This window comes from Saccostrea echinata, unplaced genomic scaffold (assembly GCF_033153115.1).
Source record: "Saccostrea echinata isolate AGI-Se365-2 ecotype Australia unplaced genomic scaffold, CSIRO_AGI_Sech_v1 ptg000029l, whole genome shotgun sequence".
Lineage (NCBI taxonomy): Eukaryota > Metazoa > Mollusca > Bivalvia > Ostreida > Ostreidae > Saccostrea > Saccostrea echinata.
In genome coordinates this window covers 43872316-43881840 of record NW_026889778.1, presented here as the reverse complement: position 1 = coordinate 43881840, position 9525 = coordinate 43872316, and the positions used below count along the sequence as shown (strand labels likewise).

Genomic DNA, 9525 nt, shown 5'->3' with positions numbered 1-9525 from the left:
TATGCATATTTGTTTGTAAGGATGTTTATGAAGATTCGGAATCCAATATAGATATGGTAATTCAAATTCATGTTGGTTGTTGGGAATATTAAAAATGTTCAAAACTGACATATGATTTTGAAGAATTCTTTCTTTAGAAAGGGAGCTATGGTTATAAGTTGGATTACCATTTGTAGAATTAAATCCCAGTTTCTCTGAAATACAATTTAAATAATGAACCTTACAAACAAAGACAATGTTGTTACCTGCCTTGTCAGCAGGGACCAGTATATGCTGATCATGTAATCTATCTTTTTTTTTTTCATTTCTGAATTAATGAACAGAAGCATAGTTGGTTTTTATTTTGCCACTCAATCGCTTAAAGGGAGATTTTAACATACATCTGATAAATTTAATTCATTCTGGCAACATGTCAAGCTCTTCTTTTTCATGACTGGTCCATCGCCTGGCATAATCTTCAACAAAATTCGATATATTTTTGAAATTATGATGCCAGTTAAAAGATCGGGGTTCCCTAAATTTGGTCTTTTAAATTTAATGATTTAAGGTCCTCATTATGAACTATATTTTCGTCACCAGTAATAAAGTGTCCAGCAGGACTATAGTGATAGGGTGAAGAAGAACATGAACAGGAAGGAGGTTTATGTTTCAGATATTCGATATCTAGGTTCTGTAATTTTTCTTTTGTAATTAAAAAGTTTGGAAGCAATAGTCGATGTATATTTGAAGGAAATACAAGATGTAGTCTTCAAATTGAAATATTGGGGAATACAAGACTGGAAGGTTTTTGGTTTAAGAAAATTACTTATATTATTAACCGCGTCAATTCCTTTGTTGGTATATTGACATTCAAGGAAAAACGGGCTGTTTTAGCTGCATTTTCTTCTGTAAAACATGGCGGTTTAAAAAGCCAATGATTTGCAATATCTATAACCACAGAACCGAGCCTGTATTCTACTGTTGAGGAATCAAAAAATGGGCTTTCCTTGACCTTTTCAAGTAGACCATTTAAAAGTTTCAAAGGGACAGAGTAACGTTTGGGATGTGATGAAGACCTAACTGTTGATTTACATTTAGGTAGTAATAAATCATGTTACATCGTGTATTAAAGGTTTATTGTAAAACCAGTGTCTATGACTACGCTTACGTCTCTGTGTATGGTTAAAAAGTCCCATTACATTTGCATTGTTATACTGTGGACTGGAAAGTTCCCCAACACTATCGACATCGTCATTGCATCCATAGGGAAAGGCCGTGGCTAGTTTTCTAATCCCATATTCTTATCGTTGTCTCCGGAAAGGTGTAGCCAGTAATTGACAGTGTGTATGATGGTAAATCTTTTATAGAATTCTTACTTTCATTAATGAAGTAGGTTTTAAATAGTATGGTAAAAAATGTAAAGAGAGCTTTTAAGATGAATTAAGTTAAAATATTTTTTCTCGTTTTAAGAAATGATTTTTATTTCTCTGCGTTTTGATAGAGTTGCTTTTGAGCAAATGAGAAAAGGTCTGAGGAGCAAAATATTACATCAAAGTATTTGTATTCAGACACACTATATGATGTAAAAGTGTATTAAAAAATAGACTTCGTTTATTTATGACAAATTAATTAGCCTTATCGCCTGGCATAATTCATTTTTAAACGTATCATTATATATTTGGGACTGGTTTTGATAAAATCTATTTATTAAGATTGAAGCGAGATAAGATCTAAACCAAAAAGCATCATATTTGGTCTGTGTTCGCAAAATGTGTTAGAAAGAAATGGGCTACATCAACGCCAAAAAATACTCAATGTGCCCCTTTCTGCGAAAATCTGAATCCACTTCGAATCTGCTCATTTAACGATCAACTAATTATTGAGACAATTATATGTACAACTTTCCTGGAAAAAAAGAATAAATAAGCATCATAAATTACTCATCTAAAAAAATCAATCCTGTGTATACTATCATTAATTATCACTCCAGGTACACAAAGAAAAGGCTGCTAAATCAGAAGTAAAGTTTGTCCATGCAGTAGGTCACTTCTGCTGCAGTGGGGAGCTCTTACCTGCGGCTTTAGAACTTCACACATATTAGAGATTCAGAAGAACACAATGCCCACTGTGATAATCCGTCCCGCGCATACATATCCGTAAACATAACAGCTAGAGGTTGCAGTTGTGTTCTCTGTATTTCTTAATGCACTCAAATGCATATCTGATTATTAATCAGATTGTTATTCGCTATTGTATTGTCTAAGCATACTGTAGCAATACGTGTTTATGCAATGTCATTTAATCACCAGAATTTACCTTCAGCTTCTCTACCTATTGAAGAAATGACGTATCTAAGCTATTTTAGGAGCGAATTTTCGGTCTTAATATTAGAATACAATGTACTTGCAAGATGTAAGAACACATATCGGAATCGGCATGAATACTGAGGTGAAATGCATTAAACGAAATTAAAATGACAAAACAAAGTTGACTACAGAGCCACTGCGCACTTTTGTGAAGAATTATAATTTCTTCAAAGTAAGTTCAATGAGGAACTATTTTCTTATTCACAATACCCATTTCCCGTGGCGTCTGTTTGTCAGTTGCATTTTCCTGACGCACCGACTATGAGAAGTTGATTGAATCAGCTCCCAAAAACGTAAGTCAGCATTAGACAAAATCATAGATTGTATTTGCTGACAAGGTTATTGTATCGATCAAAGAAGTTAATAAATGATGACTTTAAACGAAAAATTAAACAACTAACATAAATTTTGAATTATTTATTTTTTTTTTTTTATTAAATTTGATAATGGTTATAAAAAAGGAAACCCTTAAAGATAAAAAAAAAAATCGTTCAAATATGTAAATCGCACTTCACCAGAGTACACCCGAGAAACCGGACGTATTTCATAGCGGTCCGGATTTATTTCTTTACAACTGATTATAAAATTCAAATTCAACATGTAACATTGTAAATAAATAGTGTTTGGTAGTTTAGTAGTAGTGCTAGCCGTTTTTGTTTTTCTATTTCCTTGGTTTTTATGACTTCTTAACTTTTTTCGTTGTCCTGAGGAAAGGACAGGGCGTCCCGAAAATTTGACAATTTCTATTGTTCGTGTCGTTGGTCATTTTGAGTGCTTTATATAAATTTCCATCCTTGACCTTGTATCTATTTAGTAGATCCGACACTTAGGGTATACAGTCTTGTTGGTTTTTTTAGTGCTTTCTATATATATATATATATATATATATATATATATATATATATATATATATATATATATATATATATATATATATATATATATATATATAAGCATTGAATCATTATTTTTTGAAAGATATAGTCTCATAACTGCAACGGTGTGTGCAAACAAATTGAGTAACGCGCGTTAACGCGTTATGAAAATTTGTTTGCACACTCCGTTGCAGTTATGAGACTATATCTTTCAAAAAATAATGATTCAATGCTTATATTTACATGTTTTAACTCCTTGTCTTGACTGTAAATATGTGATTTATATTTCAAAATCCCTGTATTATCCTTCGAGTAAGTTACAATTAATGGAAGAGCCATTGCAATAGCTTCTGTTCAATGTGAGCGTGAATTTTGATTTTCACTTATGACGTTGCAATTCCACAGCGTTTTTGACGTCAAAATAAGACGTATACTTTAACCTCCCTTTTGAATACTTTCAACAGACAGCATGCGGAAATTCAAGAGAGAAAAAGAGAGAAAAAGCAATAATTATGTGCAAACTCATTTTTCGTTAAGTTTAATTCATCCCCCACCTCCAAAAGTCGGCGCCAATGCCTTATGTTCTAGAGGATAACGTTAACACAGCTCAAAGGGGGAGGCATAGAAAGAGGCCTGATTTCTTATTTAGCTTCAGGTCAGCAAGAATTAATTACGGCTAAAACACTGTGGCGATGTCCAATCTCGAATTTTTAGTAACGCCCAATCGAGCATCGTTATCTCGAAGTCTCCATTCGATTAACTGACAGTGAAAAAACAAATCCTACCCTGGCCTCTGCCCGTTAGAACTACGGGTCATCCATCATGAAATAAAAATTTAATAATAACAGACATATCTTTCATTTGTTTTCTTCAGAATTAATTTGGAGGAAAATTACCACACTACATAATATATACTGATCTAGAGCATAGAATTGTGTTGAGCTACATCTGCCCTCCCCCTTCCAAGGTGTGAAGGTCTAGTCATAAGACATTACCAAGTAAACTTATCACAGAATGTCCAATTGGTAATTACATATGTAGGTAAAGAAGAAAAAATGTATTTTTTTTTTCAAAGTCTAAATGAATACTGCAAAGAGGACCAACTCATTTTACTTAAAAAAAATCGCCAAGGCATGGGTTGAACTACAGGCAATATTGCTCTGTCTATTAGATGACAGTCTGGAAATGATTTAATCTTTCAGGAGGTCCGTGAATGCTTTAAAGACAAAGAAGTCACAGATGTTCGAGCATGGGCAAACCGATTGTGTATTTAATTGTCTTTTATATGCAGTATAACGCTGCATTTTCAATACTACATAAAAAGTAATCTAATACTGTGATATTGTTTTGAAGGAGTTATCTGCCCTCATATCTCAAAATCTTCAGTATAGATCTATTACTCTACTCGTCATTAATTACGACAGGCCTGACATTATTTTATTTGCATGTAGGCTTAGTTCCCATAAAACAGGAGAGATTGCTGTTTATTAATAGTTTGTCTTCAAACATTTTTCATGGGAGTAAATTATAGGAAATTGTGTGTTTTCAAACATAAGTATAACTATAGTGTTTCTATGAACACAGGTATGGCCTACGTTAAAATATCATTAAATATTAAAATAAATCTAGGGGTGGTCTACTTATATAACACTAGCATTATAGTTCAGGCATTTGCCTGCAAAGAAAAAAATCCATGGATAGAAAAACAAATAAAAAGGCATTCATCATACATGTATAAAATCTGACAATCAAATAGAAATCCCCAGCCCAGAGAATCTGAAATAAGTCTTGAAATTGAGATAACACTATTTTTTTTTTATTTCCAAAATAGGTATCAGTTTTTCTTTGCTGCAATTGTCTTTCTACAACGGTATACCGAATCCGATGTTTTTTTTCGAAGAGTACATTGTATTTTAAATTATAGCTTTTTTGGTAACTGTCTAGCATGCAGTTTCATAAGTTCATAAAATGTTATAAAAATGTTATAAAAAGTCTAATTATAAAAACCATGCCTCTCATAATTCAAAAGACATAAGTTAAATCAACTGTGCAAAATATTTTTGCAAAGTAGGTCACAGGTCAAGGACAAGTGGTCTGTAACTTTAATGTTTTTCATAATGTTTTATGGCAAACAGTGGCCAAGATAAATAGTAAAGATTTAACTCTCAAATTTCTAAAACATGATGTATATCGGACAATGAAACATTATATTTTGAACTAATTTATAAGTAGGTGAAAAGCCAAGTTGTACGTACACGAGATCGGTAACCATAGTACACTATATTACAATTGCTCGTCAATTCAAAGAGGAAGCCGGTTGTGTTTCAAAGTTTACGAATGACAATGACAGAATCTTCTAGCAAAAGATTGCCTACATCCCCTTTCGAGACGAAGTGACTTACTAAATACGTCTTCCTAATGCTTCCACATCCGATTTTAGAATAAATCTGAATTTACACGAGGAAAACTGTAAAAAAAGGATAATTTCATTTCTGGCTTAGTGTATGTAAAATGGCATGAATCATAATAAAACATAATAAATGATAAGTATAATAAATTATGTACAAATATTAAAAATGTTAATCATTTGGGGAAAAAAATGCCATGCTTATATACTTATTTACACGTATATAATTATATTTTTGGTCTTCAAAGGATTATGGTTTGCAAAACAATCATTACGGAAGTTCATTTTTTCTCATTTTTTAAGATTCCCACTGAGCATTTAATTCGTCGATGACATCATTTCTTTCTATAAATTTTAGCGCCCTGCATATGTCTAGACGACATAAATTTGGACATTCTTCTTTTGTTTTTAAGAGAGCTCTATATATTCTATCCTCAATTTTCGTTGCATTTGCCTCAATCTGTTCGATATACTTATGCTGAAGACATAAAAATCTAATAAAATGAGTGTAATCTTTTGAGAGATTTTGGGATAATATTGCGAATTCTCTCAATGAAACTGATTCCCCTGGTCTTAATATGTCGCTGCACTCAAATTCTGATATTTGAAATGAACTGACATAATCTGCTGCTTCACCTTGTTCATTTTCCCTTAAAATTTTCACCAGTTCTTTTAAGTGATCCATATTGGATGAACATTTGCATTTCCATTTATACAGAATTCTAAATCTATCTTCTTCAATACATATTGGCGAGTTTTCTTCCATGTCTACCCCCAAACTAGCAGCAAGTATAGATGAGGGAATTCCATGTAGTTTTCTTGACACCACATTCAAAATGAATTCTGTTGCTATAGTAATAAAGCAAAAGATTAATATACTCTCTCCGAAGTACCTATTTTAATGTTAAAACTAAGCCACGAGGGCACATGTTAAGCGTTAGGAAAAGATTTCATAGTTTATTCAAAACCAAGAAACATTATGTCTGATAATATCAACTTAAAAAGACGACGCATTGACCTATGTTTGGATTGCAGCACGCCTTTACAGAATCTCAAAAGATGGACGCAAAGTTATTTTGAATGTTAAACAGCATCTTATATTAAAATTTCAAATAGGAGGTACAATTGACAATAAAGATACATACATGGTCTGGTGAGATTTCCTTCTTTGTCGACATTCTTTTGCTGCTGTTCCTGTTTGTAAACAGATCCTGCATCTTAGTCACATAACACATAACATTTCATGAAAGATTCTAGCTGAAACATTTTTTGTAGAACCAGTACATTTCCTGATATCTTTGAGTCATCAATTGTTAAAATAGGTTCCGTTTTAAACTGAGTTCTAAAATATACTCTGCTAAATTTAGAAATTTATGGAAATCGCGATCGTTTTCTATAGAAGCACTTCATTACTTAAAACAAGGATTTTTAAAGTAGAAATTTGCTTTGTAATATGAAAAAGTCAATATTCAACAGTGCCCGCTTTTAAAATTATGATGAGGCTTTTGGCAGTAATATATAATTAAGGATAATTTTTTAACCCGCCTGTCCAGTACTTGTTAAAAGCATTCTGTAATATATAAAGGATTTTTGAAGATATACGTTTTTAATTATAGACAGTATACTAGAGTACCTTTTTCCAATATTTTGTAATATCTTTGCTGATAATTTTATGCTTTCTTCTTGCCGGACAGGACGGACACTGGAAATCTGCCCTTGTAAACTTGGAATCAATAATGACAGCACTTTTTTCACTATCACAAAATCCAACAGGTTTGCATTTGAAGGCAACGTGGAATTTTACGTTTTTCTGGAATGTGTTGGAAAGGTTGCATAAAATATTATCAATTGTTTCTTTTATCTGTTGACATGTAGCAATATCAACTTCTCCATCCGTAACAAAAACTTGCAATTGAATTTCTGTTTCGGTCATTCCAAGCAGAATGTTATGGTGCTGGTCTTGAAGCACGAAAACAGCAGCAGTCTGGTAAATGCATCCTCGATCTCCATCAGAAAAGATCTCCCAAGGAATCTGCATGCATGTCGCTACAAGGCGTTGAAAGATTCCGGAAGGAAGAACATCAAACATGTAGCAGATGATGGATGAAGCAGGGTAATCTGTAAAGCTACCAGTATGAAATGGAATTTTGTTCATACAGGGAACATACCATTTCTGAAATTGGTCATCCATACTAGCTAAAAGTCCTAGCTTCTCCATGTATGGCATAATCTCATCTTTATGTTCAATATAGCCATTATTGTTCATTTTCCAGATAGCTGACAATAATTCAACACTCAATTCTCCAGTTTCATTGAATTTGTCCCACTCTGATGCATCTTCAAGTAAATCCTCCTCAGCATGGTTTTTATCAGTTATAACATTTTTGAATGCATCTGCTAACCACTGAAGATCAAGAATAATTAGTTTATTGAGGAATTCTTGGTTGTAATATAATATTTCTCTTATGTCATGAAAAAACTGCAGCATCACACTGATGTCCTCGATAGTTTGGAGCTTTATTTCCTGTGGCAATGCTTCATTGAAAGCCAAAAGTGATTCTATATTCATTACCCTCAGAGACTTCTTTTCCTGGAAATACTTTTCAAACATAACCCAAGAGCGTGGAAGTTCTTCCCCCCAGTGATCAAGTCCTTGCACAACATCAGCTATTGAAAGCTTAATTTTTTCAATACTTTTACTGTCATGAAATCCAACTGCAAATCGTCTGTCTCTATCAAGATGCCGCTGCAAAGATTTGTTTTTTGTATCCAATGTCTTCCATATCTCTCGGAAAAACGTTCTTTTTTCCTGGCAAAATAATTTATCAATACCAATTTTGTCATGAGAGAATGTAAAATATCGTGTATCGATAAAATTCAAAGGCTCAGATATGCTGTATATTCACACAATGTTTGTAAATATAAGTTTAATTTACCCGTTACTAGTGTTCCAAATAACATTATGCAAATAATGAGGCAAAGAAATACCCAGAGAGAAAAAAATCAACCTTTCTTTTGATATAAACGAAAAGTTCTATAGACATGACATGTAACTGTTTCTGATTTTGATAGTTGAATATCAACGTTCTTCATACGACCTTGCAACTACATGTAAATATCACAGCATTTTCAATAATGGGCCGGTTTACATTTTTGATGCCAGGTATTGTAAAAAAGTTAAGAAGTCTTAGTTATTGTTCTTGCACTTACAGGTCTTTTACATGTATGCATGTCCCTACAGTGTACATGTACAAAAGGCTACAAGGATCAAACTATATGGGAAAGAAATTTCAACGGCTTATATAATTAATAAAGTGAAATGCGTTAAAATGCAAAGGCGGGAGTAATAACTCTTTTTTAAAGGCATTATTACGCCTTTCAAAAGACGTTATAACGCAAATTGAAAAGAAAAGCGTTAATACATGTACGCAACTCAACAGGAAAGTGAATGAGCGTTATTACGCCTTTCGTCGCCCGCGAGGCGCAGTGGTTAGAGCGTTTGCTCTAGAGTCGCAGAGTAAGAAGTTGATCCTTACATCGCAGGTTCGAATCCCACTGTGGGACGTGGAGACCGGTCCATCGGATGAGACCGTATAAACCGAAGTCCTTGTTGTAGCAGGTGCTGGCACGAAAAAGATCCCTCACTGCTAATGGCCCTAAGTGCCGAGTATAGGTCAAAATTTGTAGTCCTCCACCGGCAAGTGGTGGCCTCTCCACATGAGTGAAAAATTCTCGAGAGGGACGTTAAACAACAATCAATCAATCATTCATTACGCCTTTCAAAAAGATGTACATGTAATATTCCCTTTATTAAAAAAAAACAAAACAAAACAAAAAAAACAAAACAAAAAAAACAAACATTAAAAGGCTTTTCTTATGTTTGTGGTTTGCTATACTT

At 33.2% G+C, this 9525-nt stretch overlaps 1 protein-coding gene across 1 annotated transcript; it reads right to left on the bottom strand.

Annotated features, from left to right (window-relative positions):
- Positions 1-5925: 5925 nt before the first annotated feature.
- LOC133195361 (uncharacterized) lies at positions 5926-8495 on the bottom strand. The gene is made up of 4 exons (XM_061331203.1): positions 7261-8495; positions 6773-6821; positions 6247-6476; positions 5926-6105 (listed from the first exon to the last, which is right to left on the bottom strand). Exons 1-4 carry the CDS (start codon positions 8236-8238, stop codon positions 5926-5928), a joined length of 1437 nt encoding a protein of 478 aa, XP_061187187.1. The 5' UTR covers positions 8239-8495.
- Positions 8496-9525: the final 1030 nt, after the last annotated feature.